Below are 17,062 nucleotides of genomic sequence, written 5' to 3' on the forward strand. Positions count from 1 at the left end.
CTTTTATTCCCTCTTTCTCTATTTCTCTCTCTCTCCATTTCTCTCTCTCTCTCTCTCTCTCTCTCTCTCTCTCTCTCTCTCTCTCTCTCTCTCTGTGAGGGGCAGAGCTGAGATGTTATCAGGTATTAAATTGTGCTAATGGACTCTCTACCATTTGGTCTGAAGGCTCCAGATAATGGCAGAGATCAACAGATAACAGCCACTGTAGCCAGATTAGTTGATAATCTACCTGTTAGCTCAGAACACACATAAACGCACACGCACACACACACACACACACACAAATGCACACACACACACACACACACACACACACACACACACACACACACACACACACACACACACACACACACACACTATACTCTGAGAGCTGTCTCTCTGAATGACACTGTGCTCAACAGGTATTTCTAAACATTATACCAGCATAGCAGATATGGGAGACTGCACCAACTTGTCTGTCTGTGTGTGTGTGTGTGTGTGTGTGCGTACCCCTGTCGTTCAGTGTCTGTGTGTGTGTGTGTCTGTCAGTGTGCTCGTCTGTCAGTGTGTGCATCTGTCAGTGTGTGCTTGCATGCATGTGTGTGTGCACGTCTGTTAGTGTCTGTGTTTGTGTGTGTGTTCTCCGCAGGATGTGTTGTCAGATTCCTCCCCAGCCCTGGCTCAGCCAGAGGGATTAGTGGGGAGTCTTCTCTACTGCGCTCTGCCTCTTCCTCAAATCCCTAGAGGATTAACTGAGTATAGGGAGGGAGGGAGGATGGGTGGGAGGGGGGGGGGAGGGGGAGGGAGGAAGGAGAGAAGGAGGGAGGAAGGAGTGATTGACATGCAAAAGCCTGGCAAGGAAAACAGACAAGATTGGACATGGAGGACAGGGAGAGCAGAGTGGGAATCATGACTTTTTGTTTTGCAGTTTTATCACCAGTACACTGAATTGGAGGGTTGGCTACTGTATTACTGCTGTCACATAGGATTTACGATATTTAGCCTGTAAAAAAAATTGGCCAATGTTTACATGACCCCCTTACAAACAGGCCCACCTTTTATACCTCCCATGAGCATGACGGCATGCTGGGGACAGTTGTAGTAGTGGTGTACAGATGTGGGTGGGCGTCTATTTTAATAAATCCATTGAGATTTTACACCATCAAAAATAAATCCATTATTCATTTGTTTAGGCAGGTCCTAAGAAACATTGTAAGACTAATAATGTTTATTTTCAAAAGAATAGTATAGCATCTGTCACGATCGTCTGAAGGAGCGGACCAATACGCAGCGCGTGGAGTGAACATGATGACTTTATTTAATTAAAGCAACCACGAAAAAAACAACAAATGACGATACGTGAAGTCCTCTGTGACACCGACAGAACATACAACACTGGAACAAGAACAATAACCCACCAAACAAAGGTGAAAACTGACAGTTTAAATATGGCTCCCAATCAGAGATAACGAGCCGACAGCTGACACTCGTTACCTCCGATTGGGAGTCATTGACTACAACATACAACCACCTAGAAAAACAACCCACAGACCTGCAAACATAGAAATACACCCGACAGAACTACCAACATAGAAAAACACCCAAATCCCCAACAAAACAACATACACTCTAGCTCACATACAAAAGTCCTAGAGCCAGAGTGTCACAGTACTTCCCTAAAGGTGCGAACTCCGGGCGCACCAACATCAGGACTAGGGGAGGGTCTGGGTGGGCTTCTGTCCACGGTGGCGGCTCTGGCCCCGGTCGTGATCCCCACCCCACCACAGTCACAACCTGCTTCGGTAGCCTCCTCCCAATGACCACCCTCCAACTAACCCCACCTGGACTAAGGGGCAACACCGGACTAAGGGGCAGCATCGGCCTAAGGGGCAGCACCGGGATAAGGGGCAGCACCGGTATAAGGGGCAGCACCGGAACAAGGGGCAGCACCGGACTACGGGGCAGTACCGGACTACGGGGCAGTACCGGGCTAAGGAGCAGCACCGGACTAAGGGGCAGCACCGGACTAAGGGGCAGCACCGGACTACGGGGCAGTACCGGACTACGGGGCAGTACCGGGCTAAGGGAGCAGCACCGGACTAAGGGGCAGCACCGGAACAAGGGGCAGCACCGGACTACGGGCAGTACCGGACTACGGGGCAGTACCGGGCTAAGGGGCAGCACCGGACTAAGGGGCAGCACCGGACTAAGGGGCAGCACCGGACTACGGGGCAGTACCGGACTAAGGGGCAGTACCGGACTAAGGGGCAGTACCAGGCTAAGGGACAGCACCAGGATAAGGGACAGCACCAGGATAAGGAGCAACACCGAGCTAAGGGGCAGCACCTGACTAAATGGCGGATCCTGGCTGGCTGGCGGATCCTGGCTGGACGGCTCTGGCGGATCCCGGCTGGACGGCTCTGGCGGATCCTGGCTGGACGGCTCATGGCTGGCTGACGGATCTGGCTGCTCATGGCTGACTGACGGATCTGGCTGCTCATGGCTGGCTGACGGATCTGGCTGCTCATGGCTGGCTGACGGATCTGGCTGCTCATGGCTGTCTGACGGATCTGGCTGCTCATGGCTGGCTGACGGATCTGGCTGCTCATGGCTGGCTGACGGATCTGGCTGCTCATGGCTGGCTGACGGATCTGGCTGCTCATGGCTGGCTGACGGATCTGGCTGCTCGTGGCTGGCTGACGGATCTGGCTGCTCGTGGCTGGCTGACGGATCTGGCTGCTCATGGCCGACTGGACGGATCTGGCTGATCCTGTCTGGCGGAAGGCTCTGGCTGATCCTGTCTGGCAGAAGGCTCTGGCTGATCCTGTCTGGCAGAAGGCTCTGGCTGATCCCCGTCTGGCGGAAGGCTCTGGCTGATCCTGTCTGACGGAAGGCTCTAGCGGCTCCCGGTCTGGCGGACGGCTCTGATGGCTCATGGCAGACGGGCGGCTTTGCAGGCTTAGGGCAGACGGGCAGTTCAGGCCCCGTTGGGCAGATGGCAGACTCTGGCCGTCTGAGGCGCATCGTAGGCCTGGTGCATGGTGCCGGAACAGGAGGTACCGGGCTGAGGACACGCATCTCAGGGCTAGTGCGGGGAGAAGCAACAGGGCATGCTGGACCCTGGGGACGCACCGTAGGCCTGATGCGTGGTGCCGGAACTGGAGGTACCGGGCTGAGGACACGCATCTCAGGGCTAGTGCGGGAAGCAGCAACAGGGCATGCTTGGCCCTGGGGACGCACCGTAGGCCTGATGCGTGGTGCCGGAACTGGAGGTACCGGGCTGAGGACACGCATCTCAGGGCTAGTGCGGGAAGCAGCAACAGGGCATGCTTGGCCCTGGGGACGCACCGTAGGCCTGATGCGTGGTGCCGGAACTGGAGGTACCGGGCTGAGGACACGCATCTCAGGGCTAGTGCGGGGAGTCGGAACAGGGCATGCTGGACCCTGGGGACTCCCATAACGCCTAGTGCGGGGAGCCGGAACAGGGCATGCTGGACCCTGGGGACTCACCTCACGCCTAGTGCGGAGAGCAGGAACAGGCCGGGCGGGGCTGGCGACGCGCACCGTATCCCTGGTGCGAGTGGCCGGAACAGGCCGGGCCGAGCTGGCGAAGCGCACCGTATCCCTGGTGCGTGGAGTAGGAACAGGCCGGGCTGGGCTGGCGAGCGCACCGTATCCCTGGTGCGTGGAGTAGGAACAGGCCGGGCTGGGCTGGCGAAGCGCACCGTATCCCTGGTGCGTGGAGTAGGAACAGGCCGGGCTGAGCTGGCGACGCGCACCGCATACTTGGTGCGTATGGCAGGAACAGGCCGAACCGGGCTGGCGACGCGCACCTTACACTTAGTGCGAGGGACCGGAACAGGCCGTACCGCACGGGGAACACACACTACTGGCTGCACCTCGGGACTAGGAACGGGCCGGACCGAACTGGTTACACACCCCAGTACCTCACGCCGTGCCTCAACACCTTCCTTCCCTGCTTTACCCAGTAGCCCCCTTGACCTGGTAGCCCACTGAATCCGTCCCTTCTCTGCCTCCGTCAGCCCCCTTAACCTGGCAGCCCTCTGACTCTGCCTTGTGGCAGCCTCCTGCTGCTCCGTCGCCCAAGCCATGTGCCCCCCCAAAAAATTTCTTGGGGTTGCCTCTCGTCCTTCCGACGTTGGCTCTGCCGACGCCGTTGCTCCTCTCTCCGTCGCCTCTCCTCTGTTTTCGCTCCATGGACGGCGATCCATGCCGTCCAGGATTTCTTCCCACGTCCAGGACCCTTTACCGTCCAACAGTTCCTCCCATGTCCAGACCCTTTGCTCCTGGACGCGCTGCTTGGTCCTTTTTTGGTGGGTTATTCTGTCACGATCGTCTGAAGGAGCGGACCAATACGCAGCGCGTGGAGTGAACATGATGACTTTATTTAATTAAAGCAACCACGAAAAAACAACAAATGACGATACGTGAAGTCCTCTGTGACACCGACAGAACATACAACACTGGAACAAGAACAATAACCCACAAAACAAAGGTGAAAACTGACAGTTTAAATATGGCTCCCAATCAGAGATAACGAGCCGACAGCTGACACTCGTTACCTCCGATTGGGAGTCATTGACTACAACATACAACCACCTAGAAAAAACAACCCACAGACCTGCAAACATAGAAATACACCCGACAGAACTACCAACATAGAAAAACACCCAAATCCCCAACAAAACAACATACACTCTAGCTCACATACAAAAGTCCTAGAGCCAGAGTGTCACAGCATCATCCAAAGTAAATCAATGGTTTGTTCATTTGTTCATTAAACAGATAAGACACACCTACCTGATCACAGTCAACACACATATATTTTATAGTAAGAATACAATTCAATATAACAGAATAAAATATAACACACATTTTTCCCACACATCTTGTGTCACCGGGAATGTGTGGAACCGCTGTCATGTAAAAAGTTTTATTTTGAGCCGATGCACATGCTTTTTTGATCCACTTTTCATCTCTTTTTAGGGAGCAGGCGTAGGCTTTTACCTTCATCATGATACCGATAGAAAATAATAGCAATCCTATTTTCAAAAGTATGTGAGTCTCGTTCATATTTCACAACCTCCACTGGCTTTTGCAGTTGCCTATATGCGATTGAACAAAATAATAGGCCTACACTTGATTTAGGCTACATTATTGCATGCTAAATGTTTCTGATCAGTGGTAGATGAGCAAATTAATATATGAGCTATACCACCTCCACTTATTTACCCAGCCAGAAACCAATTCACCAAATAGCCTATACAGACGGAGTTTCTGTGAAACAAAATCACAAAAAAAGATTGCAGTTTTGAAACTGCAGTAAAAGTGCAGTAACTGCAGTTGACTGTGGTATTTTGGATGCAGTAATTGCAACATACTGCGGTTATACTGCACTCTAACTACAGTTATATTAGTGTACTACAGTTATACTGCACTCTGACTGCGATCTTTTTTCGTAACCTCAATTTAGCTAACGTTTTCCCAGCCTAATTGTAGCCTAACCAATATCCAAACGGAGATGCAGGGGATAAAGACGAGTCCCCACACTTGTCTCAAAGCAGCACGATAGCGCTGTCCCAAACAAAACGGTGCTGTCCCAATCAAAACGGTGCTGTCCCAATCAAAATGGTGACAAAGCCGCTTCAACATTATGGCTACGTTTCATACTAAGTGGTAGCCAAAACTTTACCGAAATTATTATTTTATTTATTAGAACTTTAGCAGGATGAAATCTCTTAAGTTCTAATTTTCAAGTGTCCAAATGAAGAAAATAAAAAACACAACAAACAACACTTAGTAACAAGAATAATATAGCAACTACTGTCTAATAATAATAACAATGAAATTATAAAAAATAAATGTAAGAAACGTACATTAACACCATCAAAAAGCTGGAATTGTGGACTTGGGTGGCGCATGGGTGTATGCATCTGGTTCCAACGGTTGCATGTTTGAATGCAGTGATAGAAAGTTGTTTTTGATATTTTTGTTTTAAGCCTATCCCAAACCTTAACCCTTACCTTAACCATTCGGAATTAATACCTAACCTTAAGAGTTCAATGCATAAACTTAACCTTGAAACTATGCATAGAAGTAACCAAACACTTGACGTTTGGAACATCCTCGAAATTTGACATTTGAGAAACATGGATGAACTTCTAATTCTGACATGAGGCTGGGAGAGCTTGTTGCTACCCTTGGAATTTGTAATTGCTGCTGTTGTCGAAAGGAGTAGCGTGAGTCTTGTAAAGTTAGGTGTTCCTTAATACAGTATATAGGGTACAGGGAAATGTAAATTGATACAATAAAAAATAAATAGGTACCAATGCAGTTGTCTTCTGTTTGGACGTGACAGCCAATTTAGTGATTCAGACATTGTGCAATGGCGTGTCTTATAATGGCATCCAAGAATAAATCTGCAAAGATTGTTATAAATTACATCTCATTCGTAAAGTACGGTCTTGGTTGTGTTTTGATAGATTATGTAACCATAGTCTAGGATAGGATCCCAGCAGTTGGGTTACTAAGGTCTTTATAATGGATACATTAAAATAATTCTTAGATCTGTATAGTAACCCAAGCTTATAGTTAATAATTTTTCTAATATAATCGAAAAAGACGGAACAAAGTTGGCGGTATGATGAAGTTGGCAGAAAAACATCTTAGTATGAAAGGGATATGAGTCATTTTGGATATAAGTGTATGCTCAATGGCCAGATCATTGTAAGCATTACAAGCTAAACACCTTCTTCGCCCGCTTTGAGGATAACACAGTGCCACTGACGCGGCATGCTACCAAGGACTGTGGGCTCTCCTTCTCCGTGGCTGACGTGAGTAAGACATTTAAGCGTGTTAACACTCGCAAGGCTGCTGGCACAGACGGCATCCCTAGCCGCATCCTCAGAGCATGCGCAGACCAGCTGGCTGGAGTGTTTATGGACATATTCAATCTCTCCCTATCCCAGTCTGTTGTCCCCACTTGCTTCAAGATGTCCACCATTGTTCCTGTACCCAAGAAAGCAAAGGTAACTGAATTAAATGACTATCGCCCCGTAGCACTCACTTCTGTCATCATGAAGTGCTTTGAGAGGCTAGTTAAGGATCATATCACCTCTACCTTACCTGATAACCTAGACCCACTTCAATTTGCTTACCACCCCAATAGATCCACAGATGATGCAATCGCCATCGCACTGCACACTGCCCTATCCCATCTGGACAAGATTAGTACCTACACTACCGTTCCAAAGTTTGGGGTCACTTAGAAATGTCCTTGTCTTCGAAATAAAAGCATTTGTTTTGTCCATTAAAATAACATCAAATTGATCAGAAATACAGTGTAGACATTGTTAATGTTGTAAATGGCTATTGTAGCTGGAAACAGCAGATTTTTTATGGAATATCTACATAGGCGTACAGCGGCCCATTATCAGCAACCATCAGTCCTGTGTTCCAATGGCACATTGTGTTTGCTAATCCAAGTTAATCATTTTAAAAGGCTAATTGATCATTAGAAAACCTTTGCAACTCTGCCTAAGTCAGCATCCCGGAGTCGCCTCTTCACTGTTGACGTTGAGACTGGTGTTTTGCGGGTACTATTTAATGAAGCTGCCAGTTGAGGACCTGTGAGGCGTCTGTTTCTCAAACTAGACACTCTAATGTATTTGTCCTCTTGCTCAGTTGTGCACCGGGGCCTCCCACTCCTCTTTCTATTCTGGTTAGAGACAGTTTGTGCTGTTCTGTGAAGGGAGTAGTACACAGCGTTGTACGAAATCTACAGTTTCTTGGCAATTTCTTGCATGGTATAGCCTTCATTTCTCAGATCAAGGATAGACTGATGAGTTTCAGAAGAAAGTTATTTGTTTCTGGCCATTTTGATCCTGTAATCGAACCCACAATTGCTGATGCTCCAGATACTCAACTAGTCTCAATAATGGCAGTTTTATTGCTTCTTTAATCAGCACAACAGTTTTCAGCTGTGCTAACATAATTGCAAAAGGGTTTTCTAATGATCAATTAGCCTTTTAAAATGATTAACTTGGATTAGCAAACACAATGTGCCATTGGAACACAGGACTGATGGTTGCTGATAATGGGCCTCTGTACGCCTATGTGGATATTCCATAAAAAATCTGCCGTTTCCAGCTACAATAGCCATTTACAACATTAACAATGTCTATACTGTATTTCTGATCAATTTGATGTTATTTTAATGGACAAAAAATGGCTTTTCTTTCGAAAACAATGACATTTCTAAGTGACCCCAAACTTTTGAATGGTAGTGTATGTAAGAATGCTGTTCATTGACTATAGCTCAGCATTCAACACTATAGTACCCTCCAAGCTCATCATTAAGCTCAGGGCCCTGGGTCTGAACCCCGCCCTGTGCAACTGGGTCCTTGACTTCCTGACGGGCTGCCCCCAGGTGGTGAAGGTAGGAAACAACACCACCACTTCGCTAATCCTCAACACAGGGGCCCCACAAGGGTGCGTGCTCAGCCCCCTCCTGTACTCCCTGTTCACCCATGACTGCGTGGCCACAGCGCCTCTTCAACCTCAGGTGGCTGAATACATTTATCTTGGTACCTAAAACACTCACACATTTTTACAGATGCACAATTGAGAGCATCCTGTCGGGCTGTATCACCGCCTGGTACGGCAACTACCTGCCCTCCAGGACACCTACAGTACCCGATGTCACAGGAAGGCCAAAAAGATCATCAAGGACAACAACCACCTGAGCCACTGCCTGTTCACCACCCTATCATCCAGAAGGCGAGGTCAGTACAGGTGCATCAAAGCTAGGACCGAGAGACTGAAAAACAGCTTCTATCTCAAGGCCATCAGACTGTTAAATAGCCATCACTAGGCGGCTTCCACCCGGTTACTAGGCTGCTTCCACTAGGCTGCTGCCCTATATACATAGACTTGGAATCACTGGCCACTTTAATAATGGAACACTAGTCACTTTAATAATGTTTACATATTTTTGCTTTACTCATCTCATATGTATATACTGTATTCTATTCTATTCTACTGTATTTTAGTCTATGCCACTCCGACATTGCTCGTCCTAAAATTTATGTATTTCTTAATTCCATTCTTTGTGTGTATTGTGTTTATTGTTGTGAATTGTTAGATATTACTGCACTATTGGAGCTAGAAACACAAGCATTTTGCTACACCCGCAATAACATCTGCTAAATATGTATATGTGACCAATACAATTTGATTTTATTTGATTAATGTAGTACTATTCAATAGTTATACTGTATAGTTAGGGAGTTTTTCCTGACCCTCCAACCTGACCAAGAAAAACTCTGGGTACTATTATGAAATTGTATCAACTTAACTCAATAGTTTCAAGTTATACTAGTTGGTATTTAAGTAGTGTCAACAATGATGAGTGTTGAATTAACTCAAATGTTAGTCAGTACAGAATACTCAACCTTTTATGCTTTCAAACTCAAACAGTTCAAGGCAATTGGTTCCCTCAAACCATTTGAGTTAAAAGGACTCATTATTCCAAGTCCATTGCAACTTACTCTAAAACTTAGTCCTTAACTTTGTCCAGTAAAACGTTCTAGTAGTGTTACATTTTTCTTTGTTCTCTCCAGCAGTGCCTCAGCATCCATCTGTCATTGATCTGAGTTCCTCTCCAGGCCTCATTCCTACAGTATTGACGCCTGTGTGTTTCATGTGGTTAGAGTCAGAGCCAGGGCACTAATAACAGAGCAGGCAGGGACATATTTCCACTGCTCATACTCACACAGCTCTGTCTCTAAATGTCTGCTGGAGAAGAACAGGGGCAAGGAAATTACTGTATATTGGGACTGCTGGATGTGTGTGTGTCAGACTCTCTCTCATGTTTTAACTTGATTCACCTCTGTGTGCAGTGCCATTTTATAAAGGGGCCCTTGTTCTGCCTGCTGGTATTCCAGACCAGAGAGAGGCCAGGCTGGCCCCGGCCCTGTACCCTGCCAACCCACCGCCAGCCCACACCCCGCCGCCTGCCTGCTTTACCACATGGAAAAACCCTGCTTTCCTGGAAGGGCCATGCCACTTTTCTACACTTATAGTTATACTTAATCTCTCTTTCTCTCTGGCTTTATTGTTTTTCTCTCTCTCTCTACTTGTCCTTCTCTTTCTTTAGGGTAGGGTAATGATCACAGAGCGTTGCCACATGCTGGACCCCAACAAAGAATTCTCTGTCTGTCCGTTTTTGTATCTTTCTTTTGGCATCCCTCTTCTATATTTATTTCACAACGAAAAGTGAAGGGAGGGGAATTTGCTTTTTACACTTTTTAAAGCCTATGGTAAACTCCTAAAACCATCCCAACCCAAGATTAAGAGTTGTAACTGAGTAACATATCACAAAAGGGTGTCTTTTTGAGTACGTTAATGTGGTGTGTGTATACATTATGTCTTGAAGATGGAGAGATGAAAAGTAGAAATGAAAATGAAACATGAGTAACAGTACTTACACAATGCAGCCATTTCTTTCGGAAGGTCCGCCCCAAAACGTCCAAAGAGGCTGCTATTGGCCAGCAGGTCGAAGGGTGAGTGGCTCCTCATGGAGTTGAAGGCGAAGGGGTAGACGGCAGGTGAGAAGCCAGTCATGTGACTCACCTGCCGTTCCCTGTTGGTTGCCATGGCGTTGAGAGGATAATTTAGGTCCAGGATAGTTCTGGTCTCCTGTCCCTCTTAGGCAGTTCTTACTGGAGCTGGTCCTGGGGGCCTGGAGAGGAAAGGGATAAGGAGGGGCGATGAGCTGAGGTGGGACCCACAGAAGAGACACCAAGCCTGTGCAACGCTGCCTCAGATCCAGGCTCTCTGGAAGGAGAGATGAGAATAGGAGGTTAGTTACAATGCCTGTCTGTTAATCGCATACAGTTTTAAGTAGGCTACACAGCACACCTACAGATGTAGGATCTTAATTTGATCACTCTTTTGTTGCTGAGAATTTTCCTGCACAGGAAACTAAAAACTTTGAGTTTTTGAAAAGACTTCTAAAGTTTTTAATTTCCACTTTGAAATCTCAGACTTGATTTGCCCTAACATAAAACGTATCAACCCCTACAAAAATGTCAATGAATTATAATCCACATAATAATTTACATTTCCTGTTGCTGCAGGATTATTTTCCTGCTGTAGCAAACTGGCTCAAATTAAGATCCTAAGGGGTGGCAGGTAGCCTAGCAGTTAAGAGCGTTGGGCCAGTAACTGAAAGGGCCAGTAACCTAAATCGAATCCCCAAGTCGACTAGGTGAAAGATCTTTTGATGTGCCCTTGAGCAAGAAACTTAATCCTAATTGCTCCTGTAAATCGCTCTGGATAAGAGTGTCTGATAAATTACCAACATTTGAAACGTACACCTGTACAATCAAAATGCATCAATGCAAATATGATTGAATGAGAAGTCTGTTACAAACATAGAGGGATGGCATCGTTCATGGAGAAACTAACTGAAGAAAAAGATGGTTAGAAAGTTGAAGGAGAAGAAAAAGAGGAGGAATGAAGGAAAAAAGGGGAAAAGAAGATAGATTGGTAGGAATATGATGAAGACAGTGGTGGGCAGAGAATGACAGCGAAAGAGGCAGAGGGAAAATAAGTCCAAACTAGGGCTGAGAGGATGAGACAAAGAGAGAAGTCTAATTTCTGTAATTTTTTTAAAGTGCAAAAGAGTGCAATGCCATACATCGGCTCAACTCCACCATAAAGAGTCTCTGTGTTCTCTCTGCCAGCCTGAAATTATGGCCACTCTGCCCAGGGAACTGTGCCCAACACATGGGCACACTTAACCCATTACAACATGGATGCTTTTCCCCCTCTTCTAAGGCCAACCTTCATGATAGCCCAAGACACGTGATTCTGTAAAATCTGGATATTTTCATGTTGAGGTCAAGTGGTCAGGGAAAAACTGTTGATTTTGATCTCTCTCTCCCCCCTCTCTCTCTCTCTCTCTCTCTCTCTCTCTCTCTCTCTCTCTCTCTCTCTCTCTCTCTCTCTCTCTCTCTCTCTCTCTCTCTCTCTCTCTCTCTCTCTCTCTTTCTCTCTCCCTCCCTAGTGTCTCTCTGGTGTTCCATCCCACCCCCCACAGAGTGATGTGATGAGTGGGGTCACATTCTCTCTGGTGGAGCTGTGGTAAACACACAGGAGCCAAAGAACGCAGTGTTTTTTGGGGCCTGCTGCAGCTTATGAATCAGAGGTAGGGGAGATGGAGGGAGAGAGAAAGAGAGAGGAGGAGAGGGAGAGAGAGGGGGGTGAGAAGGAGAGGGAGAGAGAGGGATGAGAGAGAAAGAGAGGGAAGGGTGAGGAACTTACAGTACCATCTCAAAACAGGGAAAAACATCTCCATGTATTACAGTTTTTCTCAATTGCTAAAACACTAAACCCTATTGTCTGAACCAAATTCTCAGTTGCCTGAACCCACTGATTGAATCAATCACTCTTTGGCAAAACCATAAGCACTTTTCACCTGTTTAGACACAACTTGCCAACACATTTTCATTGTGATGCACCCGTGCTGCATAATGGTGAGCACATGTGACAAAAGTCAAACACAATTAGAGCACAGGTATCACCACTTGAACACAACAACTCAAAATTGATCACACTTGTGGCTAATGATGTGAGGGAACATATACAGTAAGCCAGTTCAGAGAGCACTGGTTTGTGAGGCCCTACAATGGATAGAAATCTGAGAGGAAGAGTTTGTGTGAGAGGAGGTCGAGGTGGTCGAGGTGGTCAGCGAAGACAAAGAACAGTAATATCTGATGAAATCAGAGCTACTGTGATTGACCATGTTCTTGTCCATGGTATGAGCATGAGGGAGGCTGGACAAAGGGTACAACCAAACATCAGTAGATTCACTGTGTCCACCATAATCCGAAGATTTAGAGAAGAGAACAGGTAATTACCTTTTTTTGACATTATAGTACAGTATGTAAATGTTGACAGCAATTACTGTATGACATACTATATACTGTACCACAGTATACTGTAAGTGAATATATGTTTCAGTACATCACTGTACCAATGTACTGTAGTATTGTAATGGAGGGTTGGTCTAACTGTTTGTAGGCCTAGTATTCCATGTATATTTTTTTGTAACTCCATGTTCTCTTTTGTAGAATTGAAAGACTGCCACATGGGGGTGGGAGGACAGGTATGTTCTCCACACACCAAGAGACCCTAATTGTTGATATGGTCTGTAAGAAAAATGCCATTAAACTGAGCTAAATTCAGCAGAAGATCATTGAGGACCATTTACATTTTGAGGGTATCAACAGTGTCAGCCTCTCTACTGTTGATCGTGTCCTCAAGCGCAACAGACTGCGCATGAAACAGCTATACAGAGTTCCCTTTGATCGCAACTCAGACAGAGTCAAAGAGCAAAGATTCCAGTATGTACAGGTTGGCATATATCCAGACACATTCAATGTTGATTACTCTAAGTAGTGATTTACTGTAGTGGCCTAAATCACTTTTTCCGTATCACTTACAAAACTATATCTATTTCTACAGAGGGTTTTTCAACTGGATGCAATGGAAAGACCCCATCAATACATCTACATGGATGAAGCTGGGTTTAATCTCACCAAAAAGGAGAAGGAGAGGCCGTAATGTGATTGGCCATCGGGCCATTGTTGGTGTTCCTGGGCAGCGTGGTGGCAATGTTACATTATGTGCTGCCATCAGCAATCATGGGGTTGTCCACCATCATGCCAACCTGGGGCCCTACAACACTCACCAGCTCCTCATTTTCCTCAATCACATGCGAGATGCTTTGTTAGGGGCAGCAGGATGAGCATCCCATCTATGTTGTTGTTTGGGACAATGTGAGTTTTCACAGAGCCCTCCAGGTTAGAGAGTGGTACAATATGAACCAAGGTTTTATCAATCTTTGCCTTCCACCGTACTCCCCTTTCCTAAACCCCATTGAGGAATTCTTCTCCTCATGGCGGTGGAAGGTATATGAACGCCAACCTTACACCAGGGTAAATCTCCTGCAAGCCATGGGACTTGCCTGTGGTGACATAGGTGTGGAGGCATGCCAAGCCTGGATACGGCATGCCAGGGTTTTTTCCCCGTTGCCTGGCCAGACAAAATGTGGCCTGTGATGTGGATGAAGTCCTGTGGCCTGACCCAGTACGGAGACATGATGCTGTGGCTGAGTAATGCACTTATTTGTATATTTTTGTACTTTATTTTTACATGGGCTTACTGTACACAAGTGGCAAACGCATAAGATTTCTGTTTGTTTTTACAAGTGCTACATGTAAATGCACAATATTTCTGTTTTGTCTTTTTGTACAAGTGCTAAATGCACAGGTTTTTTTTGTTTTGCAACATGCATTTAGCCTACAGTGAACAATAAACATTTATTTCTCCAGCTTCATGTCCTGAGCATTGTGTTTTCTATTTTTCTACGTAGTGTTTAGTGACTGTTCAGTAGTGTTTTTATTTTGATTGACTCGGGGCACGATTTGACAACATAGTTCAGTTTTGAGCACAGATTGAACTGTTTTGAGGTGAAAGTTTGGTTTTGCAAGAAGAGTCTGAGGTTTTGTGAATGTAGCTTGAAAATTGGGTTTGTGTTCACAGTTAAGAGAAAAGGAGAGCAGCTTTCAAGAAATGTGTCTTAGCAATCGAGAAAAACTGTAAGATGTACAGTGGAAAAACACATACTCACACACACTCACTCTGCAGTGACCTGTTCCACACACTGGGGGGCACTGCAGGGGGCAGTAGCATGGCATACAATGCAAGCACGCATACACGCTCATACACAAAAAAGACCATAACACAACAAACACAGAAAACGCACACATGGGCACAAACACATACTCCTAATCCTTCTCTCATTCCCTCCCCCTCTCTGTCTGTCTTTCTCTCCATCTCTCTCCCTCGTTCACAGAGCTAGTTAATTACAGCCTACTGCAGCGGGCTGCCTCAGACCACCGTTAATTTAAAGTTCCATTCCAGTAAACTGTTCCACATGTGGGGCCAGGCTGGCTGGCCAACCCAGCCACGTTACAGGAAGGACACACACACAGACACACAGCTTTATTTTCGTGAAACTTCTGGACTTTTTGGGGAGTAAAAATGTTTGACCATTAAAAATCCTATTTTCCCTAACCCCTAACCCTAACCCTACCCCTAAACCTTAACCTAACACTAACCTTAACCCTAACCCTAACATTAACCTCAAAACCCTAAACCTTAAGCTTAAATTAGCATTTGAACAAATTCAGGACATGAAAAAAGTCCCAACTTTTCAAAAACGTTATTGTTTTTCTACCTTGTCAGGACATTTGGGTGAATTATTAGGACATTGGGGACATCCTGATAAGGTAGAAAAACAAGCACATACGCACACACACACAGACAGACACGCTAGTCCATGTACCATATCATACCCATACCTAGTATACAATACATAGAGCCCTGAGTTTTTCCTGGTCAGCTAACAACCCCCTACACAATGCAGATAGCCTTACCCCTTCAACCCAATACATTCAATCCACTAAATCTACCCAGTGGATACTCTACACCCCCTATCCATACCCTGACCCATCTATCATTACCACAGCTGTCATTGATACCCTCTCTCTCTTTCCCTTCCATCTCTTCTTCCTGTTTCTATGCCCCCCCTTCTCCAATCACCTCTTCCTCCATCTCTAAACCTCCTTCTCTCAACCATTACCAATCAGTCCACGCACTACATCCCCCCTCCCTTTCTACATCTCTCATCTGCCAGGGTTTTAATCTGGTTCTCATTGTTCTGTTTGTTCCATCAGGTCTGTCATTAGGCCTAGCTCTGACCTGGCGGTTTACGGGATGTTATGGTTTTGTTCTTTTGTTTGCTTTTGTCTTGTTGTGTTCTGTTCTGAATAACCATCCCCTTAACTCATTATTCAGCAATCACACACATGCATGCACACGCAAACGAAAGCATGAACTCTGTTTTTCAAGCCATAATTCTTCTTATTGACATATTTTCTTTAAATGTTGGATCTTCAGGGGTTTCGATTCTCTGTAAGAGCCAATGTGGGCTCTGTCCTCCAAATGTTTTTACTGAGAGGGAAAAAGGCTTTTGGCCTCCAGAGACAAGAATCTCTTATAGTTCAGAAGTATGGTGGGATGGTATAAACTGGACTAGACTGATGTTCAATGTCCAAATGAAAGTAAGTGGTGCAAAGACCACATCCCTTCAGACACACATACGTACTCCCGCGCACACACACGCACACACACGCACACACACACACACATTGACCCTAAGCATCCTTATGGGGAAGTGTTTGGTGGGAACAAGGGTCAGTCTGAGGCTTCATTGATATCTCAAATTGACCCTGAAGAGGTGAAGTATGGAGGAGAGATTAAGTTAATACGGGACGTGTCGAGAAGAACCACACCGCAGACAGCCCTGGTGTCGCTTCATTTCCAACAGGCTTATTCACACAATTCACTCAATAAGAATCAAGTTTCTCTCTAGTACTATGAAAGAAAGAGAAAAAGAAGGAAAGAAAGAAAGAAAAGCAGGGAAGGAAAAAAAGTGGAAAGAGAGAAAGAAAGAGTTTGTTTCAGGCATCTGGAGCCTTTCCTCCATTAGTAGGAGGTGAGTAGTGTTTCATAAATTACTCCCACATTAAAAAAAGAGAGGACTGTGGTGAAGAAAGAGGGGGGGGGAGGACAGATGGGGTAGTGGAGTGGTGGACCAAAAAACTTAAATAAAAATTAAGAAACTGTTTTATTTCCCCCAATAAACCCACAAAATAATGAGACTCCAAGCCAGGGAACAGTTTTTCTCTAATGAGTCACACCAGCCTGGGCATCCTCTCTCTCTCTCTCTCTCTTCATTCTCTCTCTCTCTCTCTTCATTCCTCTCTCTCTCTCTTCATCCCTCTCTCTCCCTGCCTCCAGGGGGAACACACCTTGGGCAGGGCAACAAAAGCGGTGCTGTGCGTGTCTGTGCCTCCAGGACTCAATGCTGCCTTTATGGGGCTGGGTCGGGTCAGACTGGGCTGTCTGGCCCTTCTGAGAGACGCAC

General features: G+C 46.0%; 1 protein-coding gene across 1 annotated transcript in view; it reads right to left on the reverse strand.

The window, feature by feature from the left end:
• The window catches only part of LOC121577550 (retinoic acid receptor gamma-A-like), a 102,949-nt gene that overhangs the window by 75,704 nt on the left and 10,183 nt on the right, over window positions 1-17,062 (reverse strand). The window contains exon 2 of the mRNA XM_041891253.1: window positions 10,491-10,839. Coding sequence (XP_041747187.1) covers window positions 10,491-10,659 — 169 coding nt within the window. The 5' untranslated portion in view covers window positions 10,660-10,839. The remainder of the gene's footprint in view (window positions 1-10,490; window positions 10,840-17,062) is intronic.

This window comes from Coregonus clupeaformis, unplaced genomic scaffold (assembly GCF_020615455.1).
Source record: "Coregonus clupeaformis isolate EN_2021a unplaced genomic scaffold, ASM2061545v1 scaf0005, whole genome shotgun sequence".
Classification (NCBI taxonomy): Eukaryota; Metazoa; Chordata; class Actinopteri; order Salmoniformes; family Salmonidae; genus Coregonus; species Coregonus clupeaformis.